The sequence below is a fragment of the Macaca nemestrina genome, chromosome X (genome assembly GCF_043159975.1).
Source record: "Macaca nemestrina isolate mMacNem1 chromosome X, mMacNem.hap1, whole genome shotgun sequence".
NCBI classification, from domain to species: Eukaryota; Metazoa; Chordata; class Mammalia; order Primates; family Cercopithecidae; genus Macaca; species Macaca nemestrina.
The window spans coordinates 52,828,340-52,845,245 of record NC_092145.1 but is presented as its reverse complement, the minus strand read 5'-3'; the positions used below and the strand labels follow the sequence as shown (position 1 = coordinate 52,845,245).

The 16,906-nt window shown below is 45.1% G+C and overlaps 1 protein-coding gene across 9 annotated transcripts in view; it reads left to right on the top strand.

The window, feature by feature from the left end:
- LOC105499793 (G protein-coupled receptor associated sorting protein 1) overlaps positions 1-16,598 on the top strand; it is a 58,381-nt gene extending 41,783 nt beyond the window's left edge. The window contains exons 1-5 of one of the 9 annotated variants that reach the window (XM_011772603.3): positions 9,355-9,714; positions 10,301-10,391; positions 10,960-11,027; positions 11,351-11,428; positions 11,704-16,598. In XM_011772603.3, the coding sequence (XP_011770905.2) occupies positions 12,038-16,225 (4,188 nt within the window). In that variant the 5' untranslated portion in view covers positions 9,355-9,714; positions 10,301-10,391; positions 10,960-11,027; positions 11,351-11,428; positions 11,704-12,037 and the 3' untranslated portion in view covers positions 16,226-16,598. Of the gene's footprint in view, positions 1-9,354; positions 9,725-9,772; positions 10,392-10,959; positions 11,028-11,350; positions 11,429-11,703 lie in introns of those variants that run through there. The other 8 variants (XM_011772605.3, XM_011772604.3, XM_071089147.1 and 5 more) reach the window with 8 other exon arrangements.
- Positions 16,599-16,906: the final 308 nt, after the last annotated feature.

Genomic DNA, 16,906 nt, shown 5'->3' with positions numbered 1-16,906 from the left:
CCATGGGTGAAATTTTTTGATGAAGTCCATTTAATCTGTTTTTTTTCTTTCTTTTCTTAATCTTGCTTTTGATATTATATCCAAGAAACCATTGCCAAATCTAAGGTCATGAAGGTTTACCCCTATGTATTTGAATTAGTCCGCTCTCACACTGCTATGAAGAAACACCCAAGACTGGTTAATTTATAAAGGAAAGAGGTTTAATTGACTTACAGTTTCCCGCTGCTGAGGAGGCCTCAGGAAACTTACAATCATGGCAGAAGGCAAAGGAGAAGCAGGCATCTTCTTCACAGGGTGGCAGTACGGAGTTAGTGCAAGCAGGGTAAATGCCAGACACTTATAAAACCACCAGATCTTGTGAGGCTCACTCATTATCACGAGAACAGCATGGGGGAAGCTGCCCTCGTGATCTAATTACCACCACCTGGTCCTGCCCTTGACACATGAGGATTATGGGGATTACACAGCTTACAATTCACGATGAGATTTTGGGTGGGGACACAGCCAAACCATATCACTATTCTAAGAGTGTGATAATTTTAGCTCTTATATTTTGTCTTTAATCTATTTGGAATTAAATATTACATACAGTATGAAAAGGAGTCTAGCTTCATATTTTTTATTTCAGCCAAATATTCATCATATTACATAATCATGTAAGTTATATGCAGTAAAATCTTCTCCCTTCCATGGTATGATACCTGAATAGACTAACCAAGTCCCCAAAATAGATAGGAAGAAAAATATTGTATCCACTGGAACTGCAAGATGAACAGTATGTAGCCTTCTTACAAAGGTTTTTTTTTTACTTAGTAGTATGAATTTAAGTTTCATCCAGATCTTTTCATGGCTTGATAGCTCATTTATTTTTAGTGGTGGATGATATTCAATTGTCTGGATATACCGCAGTTTATCTATTAATCTAGTAGAGGACATCTTGGTTACTTCCAATTATTGGCAATTATAAATAAAGCCGCTAGAAACATCCATGTGCAAGTTTTTGTGTGGACATACATTTTCAGCTCACTTGCGTGAATACCAAGGAGTTCCATTTCTGTATTATTTTCTAAGAATATATTTAGTTTTCTAAGAAACCATGACCATCTTCTGAAGTGGCTATATCATGTTGCATTCCTACCAGCACTAAATAAGTTTCTGTTGCTCTACCTCCTTTCCAGCAGTTAGTGGTGTCGGTGTCCTACGTGTTGACTATTGTATTAAGTGTATAATGGTATCTCACAGTTGTTTTAATTTGCATTTTCCCGATGACGTATAATGTGGAGCATCTTTTCATATGTTTATTTGCCATCTGTATATCTTCTTAGGTGAGGTGTCTGTTAAGGTCATTAGCCCATTTTTTAATCTTGTTGTTAGTTTTCTTATTGTTTGGTTTTAGGAGTTCTTCGTATATTATAGATAACAGTTGTTTATCACATATGTCTTTTGCAAATATTTTGTCCTGGTTTGTGGCTTATCTTCTCATTACCTTAACAGTGTCTTTCTCAGAGTAGAAGTTTTTACTTTTAATGAAGTCCCGCTAACCAATACCTTATTTCATGAATCATACCTTTGGTATTATATTTAGAGAATTATCACCATATACAAGGTAATCTAGACTTTTAGAAAATGTAACCATCTAGGAGCTGTATTTTGCATTTTACTTTTAGTTCTGTTATCCATTTTGAGTTAATTTTTGTGAAATGTGTAGTCTGTGTCTAGATTTTTTTTTGCATGTGGGTGTTCAGTTGTTTCAGCATAATTTATTGAAAAGACTCTCTTTTCTCTATTGTATTGCCTTTGCTCCTTTGTTAAAGATCAGTTGGCCATATTTACATGGGTCTATTTCTGGGCTCTCTGTTCTGTTGCATTTATTTGCCTGTCCTTTTGTTGATAACACACTGTTTTGATTACTATAGCTTTATAGTAATTTTTAAAGTTGAGTAGTGTTGGTCCAACTTTGTTCTTCTCCAAGAGTGTGTCAGCTATTATGGGCCTTTTGCCTCTCCATATAAACTTTAGAATCAGTTTGTCGGTAGCTACAAAATAACTTGCTGCAATTTTGGTTGGGATTGCACTGAATTTCTAGATCAAATTTGGAAGAATTAATATCTTGACAATATTGAATTCTCCTATCCATGTACATGGAATATCTCTGCATTTATTTAGTTATTTTATTTCCTTCATCAGTGTTTCATAGTTTCACTCCTATGGATATCGTGCATATTCTGCTAGATTTATACCTAAGTGTTTCATTTTTAGGTGCTAATGTAAATGTTATCATTTTTAAATTACAAATTCTACTTTTTCATTGCTTGTATTTAGGAAAGTCATTTTAAAAATATATTAATCTTGTATCCTGCAACCTTGCCATAATTACTTATCAGTTCCAGAAGTTTTTTTGTTGTTGTCACTTCTTTCATATTTCGTACATACACAATCATTTCATCTGCACATGAAAACAGTTTTCTTTCTTCCAGTCAGTATAACTTTAATTTCTTTTTCTTGTCTTTACTGCATTAGCTAGGATTTCCATTATAACGTAGAAAAGTAGTGGTGAAAGGGAAAATATCTGCCTCATTCCTGATCTTACTGATAAACGAAGTTTCTCACCATTAAGTATGATATTAGCTGTAGGTTTTTGGTAAATGTCCTGTATCAAGTTGAGGAAGTTCTCCTCTATTTTTAGTTTGCTGAGACAACTTTATTCTTTTATCTGTGGATATCCAGTTCTCTCATTACCATCACCACATGTAGAAAAAGGACAAGATTTTTAATAAATGGTGATTGAGTCCCTTATTAGTTTGTTTTCACGCTGCTGATAAAGATGTATCCAAAACTGGGAACAAAAAGAGGTTTAATTGGACTTACAGTTCCACATGGCTCGGGAGGCCTCAGAATCATGGCAGGAGGTAAAAGGCACTTCTTACATGGCGGCAGCAAGAGAAAAATGAGGTAGAAACAAAATCATCAGAAACCCCTGATAAGCCCGTAAGATTTCATGAGTCTTATTCACTATCACAAGACTAGCACAGGAGAGACCACCCCCCTGATTCAATTACCTCCTCCTGGGTCCTAACCACAACACATGGGAATTCTGGGAGATACAATTTGAGTTGAGATTTTGGTGGGGACAAGGCCAAAACATATCATTCTGCCCCTGGCCCCTCCAAATCTCATGTCCTCACATTTTAAAACCTAGCTTCCCAACAATCCCCCAAAGTCTTAACTCATTTCAGCATCAGCCCAAAAGTCCACAGTCCAAAGTCTCGTGAGACAAGGCGAGTCCTTTCTGCCTATGAGCTTGTAAAATCAAAACCAGTCTAGTTTCTTCCTGGATACAATGAGGGTGCAGGTAGTGGGGTAAGTACAACCATTCCAAATGGGAGAAATTGGCCAAAAAGAAGGGGTTACAGGGCCCATGCAAGTCCGAAATCCAGTGGGGCAGTCAAATTTTAAAGCTTCAAAATGATCTCCTTCAACTCTAGGTCTCACATCCAGGTCATGCTGATGCAAGAAGTGGGTTCCCACAGTCTTGGGCAGCTCTGCCCTGTGGCTTTGCAGGGTACAGCCTCCCTCCTAGCTGCTTTCATGGGTTGGCATTGTTTGTGGCTTTTCCATGTACACGATGCAAGCTGTCAGTGGATCTACCATTCTGGGGTCTGGAGGATGGTGGCGTCTTCTCACAGCTCCACTAGGTGGTGCCTAAGTAGGGACTCTGTGTGAGTGTTCTGACCCCACATTTCCCTTCTGCACTGCCCTAGCAGAGGTTCTCAATAAGGGCCCCACCCCTGTAGCAAACTTTTACCTGGGCATCCAGGCATTTCTTACATTCTGAAATCTAGGCAGAGATTCCCAAACCTCAGTTCTTGACTTCTGTACACCTGCATGCTCAACACCACGTGGAAACTGCCAAGGCTTGGGGCTTCCACCCTCTGAAGCCACAGCCCAAGCTGTATGTTGGCCCCTTTTGACCACAGCTGGAGCAGCTGGGACACAGGGCACCAAGTGCCCAGGCTGTATACAGCATGGGAACCCTGTTCCCAGCCCACAAGAACAGTTTTTTCCTCCTGGGCCTCCGAGCCTGTGATTGGAGGGACTGCCGGGAAGTTCTCTGACATGGCCTGGAGACATTTTCCCCTTGGTCTTGGGGATTAACATTAGGCTCCTTGCTACTTATGCAGATTTCTGCAGCCGGCTTGAATTTCTCCCCAGAAAATGGGTTTTTATTTCTTATTACATAGTCAGGCTGCAAACTTTCCAAACTTTTATGCTCTGCTTCTCTTATAAAACTGAATGCCTTTAACAGCACCCAAGTTACCTCTTGAATGCTTTGCTGCTTAGAAATTTAATCCACCAGATACCTTAAATTATCTCTCTGAAGTTCAAAGTTCCACAGATCTCTATGGCAGGGGCAAAATGCTGCCAGTCTCTTTGCCAAAACATAACAAGAGTCACCTTTGCTCCAGTTCCCAACAAGTCCCTCATCTCCATCTGAGACCATCTCTGCCTGAATTTTATTGTCCATATCGCTATCAACGTTTTGGGCAAAGCCATTCAACAAGTCTCTAGGAAGTTCCAAACTTTCCCACATTTTCCTGTCTTCTTCTGAGCCCTGTTCCAACCTCTGCCTGTTACCCAGTTTCAAAGTCAGTTTCACATTTTGGGGTGTCTTTTGAGCAACACCCCACTCTACTGGTACCAATTTACTGTATTAGTTTGTTTTCGCGCTGCTGATAAATGCATATCCGAGACTGGGAAGAAAAAGAGGTTTAATTGGACTTACAGTTCCACATGACTGGGGAGGCCTCAGAATCATGGCAGGAGGTAAAAGGTACTTCTAACATGGCAGTGACAATATAAAAATAAGGAAGAAGCACAAATAGAAACCCCTGATAAACCCATCAGATTTTGTGAGACTTATTCACTATCATGAGAATAGCATGGGAGAGACCAGCCCCCATGATTCAATTACCTCCCACTAGGTCCATCCCACAACACGTGGGAATTCTGGGAGGTACAATTCGAGTGGAGATTTGGGTGGGGACACAGTCAAACCATATCAAGTCCCATCAATGGAATGTGAGTGGAAATGATGTGAGCATTTCTTCACCATGGATTTTAAGAAGGAAATGAACTACTTCTATTCTCCTTTTTCTCATTTGCTGGCTAGATGCAGGCTGTGATGAGGCCTTATCATGATGAGGCAGGAAGTGATGGTTAGTTAATGAGAAACAACAACAAAAGGTAGTGTAGATTTCTCATTATTTTTTCTATTATAGAAAGCAACTTGACATTCCATTAATTTCTAATATTTATTGGCATTGTGGAAATTCAGGTTTTCTTCTCCTTGTAAAGCTAATTAGCTCTCCTTGCCAGCTCCTATAGTTCTAAAAATCCTCAAGGGGTATTTCCCATGTCCTGAATTTTTGGGGTTTTCCTGTGATTCTTCCAGTTGTTGCTGCCATTCTAAGCTGTATTGCCAGGCACTTAAGGTCCTCTAACTGTTCTAATTTTCCTAACCCCGCCTATACACAGGTTTTTCATGATATCAGAGCTGAGTAGTAGTCAAAAGTTTAAATCCATGTTGGGAGGATATTTTCCTCTCTTTAGTTTATGCTTTATTAATGGGATCTGCACACTGGAGCGTTATAGAGTTTACTAAAAGACAGTTATTTCCCGGATATGTATAAACCTGCCTTTGCTATGATAGATATACAGTTGAGGGTTTCTGTTGGAACAGGCACAAATAGGAGTTCTATAATAATTTCAGCGTTGCTATTAGAATAGCTGTACTTCCCTAATGGCAAGGCATTGTTCATGGGCTAGGGTCCTTGTGCCTGACTTGTTTTTTCTTCAAGATTAATTCTCTTGAAGTAGACCCCATCCCAAATATGACCTGAAAATATTCTTCGGTCAGGCCTCCCCACCAGTTCTGCAAATGTACCCTGTCTCAGGTAGTAGAGGCAGGCTGAGATCTTTCCCATAGCATTTTCAGGCTACACTGAAAATAGACATCTGTTGGGCCAATTTCACCATATAGTTCACCAGACCCACCTCAGCCTAGTTATTCCTGACTACAGGGGACTTTAATTTCTGTGTACAACCTTTGAAACTTTGGGATAGAAGGAGATACATTATAAGAAAACACAGGGTTTGGCTCAGCCTTGGCCAAAAGAGAAGTCTCAGAAGGAAGCTTTGCTTGAGGCCCATAAAGGATGGTATAGAGGCAAGTAAAATTAAATAGGCAAAAACAAGTCCGTGACCATGGTGATTGAGACAGACAAGAGGAGAACAGGCAAGTAATAGGCTGGTGTGCAAGTTCATGAGCATGCGTGAGGGTGGTGGGTGGGATTTGGAAGAAAACAGTGAGTATGATGAGTGAGCACAGCTGCATCTGTATCATGGACTTAATGCTTATAGATTATTTGGCTCTGACATTTAGATTTCAGAGGTAAGTCAGGGTTACACAGGTGCTAGTGTAGGCACTGAGGAGTAGAAAGATGACTGTTGGAATTTATTGAACTGGAATCAATTATAGAAGGAAATAAATAGTGCTTAGCAGTCAGAATATCTTATTTCAATCTTTTATTTGCTCAAAGGTTTTAAAAATAATAATCTATTTGATACATACCCATACAAAGCTAACACATGAAAAGCTTAAAGTAGGGCCTTTATCACTTCAATACATACTAACCAATACAAGACGATGTTTTCTAAGAGTACTGACAACAAATTGTCCAACACACATTTTAAAGTTTCACACAGTAAAATTTGTCAGCTTTTGGTAGAACCATTCATCTGTCAGTAAATATCTTGGAATAAAGATCCTAGCACCTCCAGAATTACCACAGAAGCTTGCACAAGTGTGATTTTGTACATACTTATAAAACAGTGAAGGGGATTGGTGGCTGTATTGGTGAGATGAGCTCTAAAGTATTTCTCAGAGACTGAAGCACAGGTAAAGAAAGGCAATGGGAATAGAATTCATCAGGATGGTGAGTGTATTCTGTTCCTACTCCTGCTGTTGTTACCAACCAACACAGTGGGTAGGTTCAGTCATTTGACATCAACCCCATGACCACAGCAAGGATTTAGTAAGGGGATTTATTACTTGTAACAAAGTAATGAGAACACTAGGGATACTTCCCAAAACAGTGTCTCCCTGAGATGGGGGCTGGGTCAGGTTTTCTTTTTCTCTTTCTTTCTTTCTCTTTCTTTCTTTTCTTTCTTTTCTTTCTTTTCTTTCTTTTCTTTCTTTCTTTCTTTCTTTCTTTCTTTCTTTCTTTTCTTTCTTTTCTTTCTTTCTTTCTTTTTTTTTTTTTTTTTTTTTTTTTTTGTGAGAGGAAGCCTCCCTCTGTCGCCCAGGCTGGAGTGCAGTGGCGTGATCTCGATCTCGGCTCACTGCAAGCTCCGCCTCCCAGGTTCACGCTATTCTTCTGCCTCAGCCTCCCGAGTAGCTGGGACTATAGGCGTCCACCACTGCACCCGGCTAAGTTTTTTGTATTTTTTAGTAGAGACGGGGTTTCACCGTGATCTCAATCTCCTGATCTTGTGATCCGTCCACCTCGGCCTCCCAAAGTGCTGAGATTACAGGCGTGAGCCACTGTGCCCGGCCTTAAAGGTTTTCATAAACATAGGGTATTAAGGGTATATCCTGGTGGCTTTTGATCTTACAATGAGGTGATGCTGAGAGGCATGATCTGACTGGTTCCTGCCATGCAGTGTCCATTTCTTAATTCAGCCCTGCTCCTAATTCCAAACACTAACATTCTCCCTCTGATTGCATGCTTGGTTCATCTGGGGATGCTCACCTAACATGATCTGAGGGTCCCTGGCAACTGAAAGACAATGCACAACTTTGTTATATAAAAGTTAAACTAGATAGGTCTTGGGCTGCTACCCTGTAACCAGTTACCATACATGGAATGGCTTAAAATAATACCAATTTATTATTGTCTTACAGTCCTGGAGGTTGGAAATCTGCAAAGGGCTTCAGCACATTAAAATCAGGATGTTGCCAGAGGAGCTATCGCTCTGGGATTTCTAGGGAAGAATCTGTTTCTTTGTCTTTTCCAGGTTCTGGAGACAGCCTGTATTTCTTGGATCTTGGCTTCCTTCCATCTTCAAAGCCAACAATGACTAGTGTAGACTTTCTCATGCTGCTTCAATCTAACATGGAGTCCCTGCCTTCCACATCTAAAGTACCCTTTCAATTACATTGGCCAATCCAGCATAATCTTAAATTAAACTCAGCTGAATAGCAATCTTAATGATCCTCGGTCAGGTAATAGAAAATGGTACATGTTCTGGAGAACAGGACGTGGACATCTTTAGGGGACCATTACCTGCCAAACACAATGAGGGTAGCGTCTAAATGAGTTTTCAAATGGACAGCAGTAACAACATCGACTTGGTGTTTAACCACATTGCTCTGTCTGTCCCATGCAGGAAGCAGGGAAAGGAGGGGCTCAAGAGTAGAGGACGGATGTGGGGGTGAAAGAAGAGGATTTAAAAGGAGCCAGGTTGCTTTGTCTCAGGGAGGGGGGTGCACAATGAGATCCTCTCCTGAGAATGACTGCTTAAACAATAGGTAGTTGTGGAAGGTGGCTGAGATCCAAGCTGGTTCGAATACCAGCCACGTTTCCACAGTGCCAAGTATCATGGCAAGAGAAGACTTGACAGGGAACCGAAGAGGAGCCAGGACCATCCCTACCTGGTGCCATCAAAGAGAAAGGACTGTTATGACCTCCTGCGGGTCCTGACAGGGAAAGGCCCTCTTTCGGGGGCAACTGTGGAGACGGTGCAATGCCAACGTGAGCCACCATTTGAAATGAGAAAAAGCGGTGTGGCAGAAAGAAATGAGTCTGGTGCAGACGAGTGGTTGGTTTCCTAGGGTCAGAGGTCTAGGTCTACCTTCTTTTAGAAGAGAGGCAGTGGTGAGGCCTTGATGGGAGCCCCCTGCCCCGGAGTTCACTTAAGAGCAGGTGTACCTTCCTCCCCTGCGTGACTCCATGAAGCTGAGAAAGAAACGCACAGAACGACCACCCTAGAGCCCCGGGTCTGTCTGGCCTGAAATCGCCTCTCCCCTCCCACACTGCAGTACTGACACCCCCTCTCCCATTAGCATCCAGGAAGGAGGGTGAGCAGACTAGGGAGAGGGAGAGGGCAAACACCCAGCAGTCCTTGTAGGAGGGCGGTTGGGGCGGGGGTGCAGACACACCAAGGAGCGGTTTGGTATCCATCCGCTGCTCCCTCCAGCGCAGCTCTTCCCGACCTCGCGATCCTGTCCCCTGCCCGGGCCCGCAGCCGCCCGCCCGTGCCATATATTATAGCAGCGCCAGAAATGTGGTGGTGGTCGCCACGTTAGGGTCCGCGGGGGCCTCCTGAGGCACCCTGGTGCCAATCCGCAGGGCCAGGCTGGGGCTCGTCGTGGCCCCGCCCACCTCTGGGTTGGAACTAAGGTGGTTCTGTGAGGGGGCGTCGAGCACTTTCGCGCCGTATCCTTCCGCCCCCCTTCCCGACACCCTTGCGGCGAGCGGTTCTTGCCGCATCCTGCGCAGCCCCTGCCCAGTTTGGTGCAGAGGCGTGGGGGGCGGGACTCGTTTTTGCCATTCGGATCGCTGGGAAAGCGGTGGGAATCCAGCTGAGGAGCCGCCAGAGGAGAGCTGAAGAGAGGAGGGGGAGGCCGACGACCTGGGCTCTGGGCCTCTGAAGGCAAGTTGGGGTGCGTGAGGTGGGGGGCCGTGGTGTGGGGGTGGTCCGCCAGGGTGGATCGGCTGGCATCCTGCCCCCGCCCCCGACCCTGACAGCCTGGCAAGGAGGAGACGATCCGGTCGGAGCCGGGCGCCGGAGAGAGGTGCGCAGTGCTCGAGATCCCTGCTATGGGGAGGCCCTGACTGGTGCGGGTCAGGCCGGGCCAAGGGCTGAGGGGCTGGCTCCAGAGGAGCTGTCAGATCGTCTGGAGGAGAACCGCGCTGACCGCTTCCCGGCCAGCTTTGCAGGCGCCCGCGCGCCGCCCTCGACGGTTTCTATACCTAGAGAGGGCTGTGGGGGAGGCTCCTTCGGGAGAAATGGCCAAACGGGAGCCGTTGTGGGGGACGCCCGGGGAGACAATTGTGGGGGCGCCTGGGGAGGCCCTCGTGGCCGGCGTCCCAGCTCTGTGCCCAGCCTACGGGAGGTGGGCCGCGTTCGCTGCTCCAGGCCCTGATTCGGGAAAGGGGCCTGTGGGGCCGCGTATCCTGGGTGCTGTCCCTTCCCACAGGCTCCAGGTTGAGGTCAAAGTCTTCTGTCTGCGCGGTAGGTCTGGCGTATTCTGACAGGACACAGTGAGCATCTGTAAAGGAGAGGCTTGAGATAAAGGAGGAGCACGAGTATTGCCTGGATTTCTGGAGGTGTGTGGGGATGTGGGGTGGGCGCCAAACACTGGAGAACCGAATCGGGGTCGGGGACTGCGACCAGAGCAGGTCAGGCATCCAGGAGCACCTCCTTATCTTCCCCTCTCTGATGGTGTTCCAGGCGCTTCCCCCACCTTTCATTCCTGCCTGCCTCCCCCACAGTCCTAAACTGGGGACTTGAAGGGTGAGCTTTGGAGGTAGGGATGATGAGGGAGACATACTGACAAGTACCAATTCACAACCTGTTTTCTAGAATATGCGGCGCCCTTCCCCCATTTTATGCTGCGCAGAGCAAGGGGATATGGCGCACCTAGTGGTGAATCCTCAGAATTGGAGAAGGAAGTAATGAGAAGAGTATGACGTCAGGAGAAGGAGTTCTTATCTCTAGAACCTTGAAGCAGGGCCTAAACAAAATGAGAATATTCCAGCAGCAAAACCCCGAATGTTGAAAGACAGATATCAATAATATGGGGATTCTTATCCTTGGCGTTGGTTTCTCTACCAAGGGCTCTACTGCCACCCCTCATTTCCTGACTGTCTTCCTTTTTCATCTGTTTGTCCATAGGCCTGCTTTAAGGCTAGCCAGTTCTGCAAGAAAGGCAAGGAGGAGGAGACTGGCTCACAGCTCTGGAGGTTGGTGAGAAGGGGGAGGGGTCAGTTCAGGGGACAGTTGGAGAAAGAGAGCATGGCAGGTGGCTTTGAGCCCAGTGGGTGCAGACTCACTTCTACTCTGCTGGATTTGCACAGTGTCAGCATCCTTTTTATTTCTTGCAGGAGACACGAGATAGGTGTAGGTTGGGTTGTGACTCAGAAAAGACCTGAGAGCAGGGACCAGGACTCAGGAAACAATAGATACATTGAACCCTTGAATGGGAAGAGAGATATTTTTCACAGGGGCCAGAGTGCCTGCCTATCTACCATTCTCCATTCTCTCCTGTATGTTTACTTGTCTGTAGGACCCCCTTCTGTCAGCTGTGGGGCTTGACACCACTTGAACAAGAAAAGGAGGGGGAAACTGCACCACATCAGTGAAGGTTGGTATGAGAGCGGGTATACTTTTGGGGCGGGGGGGTGGTGGAGACCAGCATGGGTCCAGGAGTGATTAGGGTCCAATCTGGGGGCTTCTCAGCCCCTCCCATTGCCAACACACTTTCCCACCGTTGTTGGACCTATTTTGTAGCAGGCAGCTGGTCCAGAGAGACTTTCTCAAAGCCCAGCTGTCCCACCTAGCATTCAACATCAGTCTCACTGCACATGGGGTGACACAATTGGAAGAGACTCAAAGCCCCATTTCATTCTCTCTCCCTAGATCCACCTCCAGTGGCTGCTCTGCTGGTGGTGCAGTTGCTGCTGACAACCACCCTCAACGGGTCTGCACCCATCCAGGAAATATCTGTCTTCCTCAAGCTTGGTTGTGCCTGTTCTACACACTATCTGTATTATTGAATTATTGACTGAGACTGTGTTTGGGAAGGAGGCTGAGTGACTACTGGACTGGATATTGACTGTAACTCTTGTTTCCAAGCTTATATCCTCAATCACCTAAAGATCAGAGTGTGAAGAAACAAACCTGTGACAGATCTGTGGTTGAAGTTTAGACTGGGGGAGGAGTATATTACTGGACTTTCTTTGTAACTTGTACCATGACTGGGGCAGAGATTGAGTCTGGTGCCCAGGTCAAGCCTGAAAAGAAGCCTGGGGAAGAGGTTGTAGGTGGGGCTGAGATAGAAAATGATGTCCCTCTGGTTGTCAGACCCAAGGTTAGGACCCAGGCCCAGATAATGCCTGGGGCAAGGCCCAAGGATAAGTCCAAGGTTATACCTGGAGCAAGCACCAAAGTTGAGACAAGTGCAGTGGGTGGGGCACGTCCTAAGAGTAAGGCCAAGGCAATACCTGTTTCACGATTTAAGGAAGAAGCCCAGATGTGGGCTCAGCCCAGGTTTGGTCCTGAAAGATTGTCTAAGACAGAGAGAAACTCCCAGACCAATATCATAGCCTCTCCACTTGTCAGTACTGATTCTGTGTTGGTTGCTAAAACAAAGTACCTGTCTGAGGATAGAGAACTGGTTAATACAGACACTGAGAGCTTTCCTGGAAGGAAGGCCCATTACCAAGCAGGATTCCAACCTTTCTTTAGGTCAAAGGAGGAGACCAATATGGGGTCCTGGTGCTGTCCTAGGCCTACCTCCAAACAAGAAGTCTCTCCTAATTCTGATTTCAAATGGGTAGACAAATCTTCTGTGAGTTCCTTGTTCTGGAGTGGAGATGAGGTCACTGCAAAATTTCATCCTGGGAATAGGGTAAAAGACAGTGCCAGATCCAGGCACATGGCCAATCAAGAGGCTAATACCATGTCTAGGTCCCAAACTAACCAGGAGCTCTATATTTCATCTAGTTCTGGTTCTGAGGATGAGTCTGTAAAGACACCCTGGTTCTGGGCCAGAGATAAAACCAACACCTGGTCTGGGCCCAGGGAAGATCCCAATAGCAGGTCCAGGTTTAGGGCTAAGAAAGAAGTCTATGTTGAATCCAGTTCTGGGTCTGAGCATGAAGACCCTTTGGAATCTTGGTTTGGGGCTGGAGAGGAGGCCAAATTCAGGTGCAAAATGAGAGCCGGGAAGGAGACCAATAACAGGGCCAGGCATAGGGCCAAACGAGAAGCTTGCATTGATTTCATGCCTGGGTCTATAGATGTAATTAAAAGAGAGTCCTGTTTCTGGCCTGAAGAAAATGCTAATACCTTTTCAAGGCCCATGATCAAGAAAGAGGCTAGGGCCAGAGCAATGGCAAAGGAAGAGGCTAAAACGAAGGCCCGAGCCAGGGCCAAGCAAGAAGCCAGGTCAGAGGAGGAAGCCCTCATTGGGACCTGGTTCTGGGCTACAGATGAGTCCAGCATGGCAGATGAAGCCAGCATCGAGTCCAGTCTACAAGTAGAGGATGAGTCCATAATTGGGAGTTGGTTCTGGACTGAAGAAGAGGCCAGTATGGGGACTGGGGCTAGCAGTAAATCCAGACCGAGGACTGATGGAGAGCCTATTGGTGATTCCTTATTTGGGACTGGGGAAAAGACCAGTATGAAAACTGGGGCTGAGGCCACCTCTGAATGTATACTAGCAGCTGATGATGAACAGGTCATTATTGGTTCCTGGTTCTGGGCTGGTGAAGAGGTCAACCAAGAGGCTGAGGAAGAGACCATTTTTGGGTCTTGGTTCTGGGTCACTGATGCAGCCAGTGTGGAATCTGGTTTTGGGGTCAGCTGTGAGTCCAGGTCAAGGTCTGAGGAAGAAGAGGTCATTGGTCCCTGGTTTTGGTCTGGAGAACAAGTTGATATAGAGGCTGGGATTGGAGAAGAGGCCAGGCCAGGAGCTGAAGAAGAGACAATATTCGGGTCCTGGTTTTGGGCTGAAAACCACACCTATATGGATTGTAGGGCTGAAGCTAGCTGTGGCACCATGCAAGGGGCTGAGGAGGAGGGGCCCATTATTGGGTCCTGGTTTTGGACCAGAGTAGAAGCTTGTGTGGAGGGTGATGTCAACAGCAAGTCTAGCTTGGAAGACAAGGAAGAGGCCATGATACCATGTTTTGGGGCCAAAGAAAAGGTCAGTATGAAGCATGGGACTGATGTCAGATGCAGATTTATGGCAGGGGCTGAGGAGACCAATAATAGGTCTTGCTTCTGGGCAGAAAGAGAACCCTGTATGTATCCTACCTGTGGAGGAATTTGGAAGACTAGGCCAGAGGAGGAAGAGGACATTGTCAATTCATGGTTCTGGTCCAGAAAATACACAAAGCCAGAGGCCATTATAGGGTCCTGGTTATGGGCTACAGAAGAGAGTAATATAGATGGAACTGGAGAAGAGGCCAAGTTATTGACTGAAGAGGAGACCATGATCAATTCCTGGTTCTGGAAAGATGAAGCCATTTCAGAGGCTACTGACAGAGAAGAGTCCAGGCCAGAAGCTGAGGAGGGGGACATTATTGGTTCTTGGTTCTGGGCTGGAGAAGAGGACAGACTAGAGCCAGCTGCTGAGGTTAGAGAAGAGGACAGGCTAGTAGCTGAGAAAGAAGGTATTGTTGGTTCCTGGTTTGGGGCCAGAGAAGAGACCATTAGAAGAGAGGCTGGGTCTTGCAGCAAATCCAGTCCTAAAGCTGAAGAGGAAGAAGTCATTATTGGGTCCTGGTTCTGGGAAGAAGAGGCCAGTCTGGAGGCAGTGGCAGGAGTCGGCTTTGAGTCAAAGCCAGGGACTGAGAAGGAAGAAATCACTGTTGGGTCCTGGTTCTGGCCTGAAGAAGAAACCAGTATAGAGGCTGGATCTCAGGCAGTAGAGGAGATGGAGTCAGAGACTGAAGAGGAAACCATTTTTGGGTCCTGGTTCTGGGCTGGAAAAGAAGTCAGTGAAGAAGCAGGACCATGCTGTGTATCCAAGTCAGAGGATGATGAAGAGATGATTATTGAGTCCTGGTTCTGGTCTGGAGACAAAGCCACTAAGGAAACTGGAACTGTGGCCACCTGTGAATCTAAGCCAGAAAATGAGGAAGGGGCCATTGTTGGGTCTTGGTTTGAGGCTGAAGATGAGGTGGATAACAGGACTGACAATGGAAGCAACTGTGAGTCCAGGACATTAGCTGATGAAGATGAGGCCATAGTGGGGTCCTGGTTCTGGGCAGGAGATGAGGCCCATTTTGGATCAAATCCTAGCCCCGTGTTCAGGGCCATTTGCAGGTCTACGTGTTCGGTTGAACAGGAGCCTGATCCTTCACGCAGGCCTCAGAGTTGGGAGGAGGTTACTGTTCAGTTCAAGCCTGGTCCATGGGGTAGGGTCGGCTTCCCATCTATAAGCCCCTTTAGATTTCCAAAAGAGGCAGCATCTTTATTCTGTGAAATGTTTGGGGGCAAACCCAGGAACGTGGTACTTAGCCCAGAAGGGGAAGATCAGGAATCTTTGCTTCAGCCTGATCAGCCTGATCCTGAGTTCCCATTTCAGTATGATCCTTCCTACCGGTCAGTCCAGGAAATTCGAGAGCATCTTAGGGCCAAAGAGAGTGCAGAGCCTGAGAGTTGGTCCTGTAGCTGCATACAATGTGAGCTGAAAATTGGTTCTGAAGAGTTTGAAGAACTTCTTTTATTAATGGAAAAAATTCGGGATCCTTTTATTCATGAAATATCTAAAATTGCAATGGGTATAAGAAGTGCTTCTCAATTTACCCGAGATTTCATTCGAGATTCAGGTGTTGTCTCACTTATTGAAACCTTGCTTAATTATCCATCCTCCCGAGTTAGAACAAGGTTTTTGGAAAATATGATTCGCATGGCCCCACCTTATCCGAATCTAAACATGATTCAGACATACATATGTAAAGTGTGTGAGGAAACCCTTGCTTATAGCTTGGATTCCCCAGAACAGCTGTCTGGAATAAGGATGATTAGACATCTTACTATTACTACTGACTATCACACACTGGTTGCCAATTATATGTCTGGGTTTCTCTCCTTATTAGCTACAGGCAATACCAAAACAAGGTTTCATATTTTGAAAATGCTACTGAATTTGTCTGAAAATCTTTTAATGACAAAAGAACTACTCAGTGCTGAAGCAGTGTCAGAATTTATGGGTCTTTTTAACAGGGAAGAGACAAATGACAATATTCAAATTGTTCTTGCAATATTTGAGAATATTGGTAACAATATCAAAAAAGAAACAGTGTTCACTGATGATGATTTCAATCTTGAGCCGCTTATTTCTGCATTCCACAAAGTTGAGAAATTTGCTAAGGAACTGCAAGGCAAAACAGACAATCAAAATGACCCTGAAGGGGACCAAGAAAATTAGTAATGTTTAATTACTGACCTCAGATTGTCCTTATGTTCCTGAGTTATGATCTTTGAGTAATGCTTTGGCTTTAACAGTTGGTTCTGTGTTGCAACATATATCTTTAGTGCTGACACTAACTTTGTCCAACTCTGTCTGTAAGCTGGAGCATTTTTCTGATGCCAACTGAATATTAGAGCTGAAAACACATTTTGTTGATATTTGTCTTGTCCAGATTGTGATGTTCGGTATTTGAGCTTATAGTGAACTGAGCCATCATAAATAAGCCACCCTTCTGATTGTCGTTCTACTACTGTATGTGTGTGTGTGTGTGTGTGTGTATGTATATATATATTTGAGTGTTGTTTGTGTTTCAATAAAGTTATATGTTAAAGTTGGCAGAAATCACCCTTCTTCTCGAACTTAAATACCGACCCAATGATAACACATGAATACACATAGAGATAATTAATATATGAATAATATGTTCCTTTCAAAAGTTTTTTCTCAGATTTCAACACAAAAATTACCAGGGACTGCTATGTAGGGCATACTTCAGAGAAAAAGTAGCTACTTCGGTTGGACTCTGAAGTTTGGGAAAGAGGTTGGTGGTGTAAAAAAAAAAAAGCATGGAGTTGGGAAAAATTTTCCTATGGGAGTGAGGTATCCTGTTTGCCTAGAGTGAGTGAGAGGAATATATTA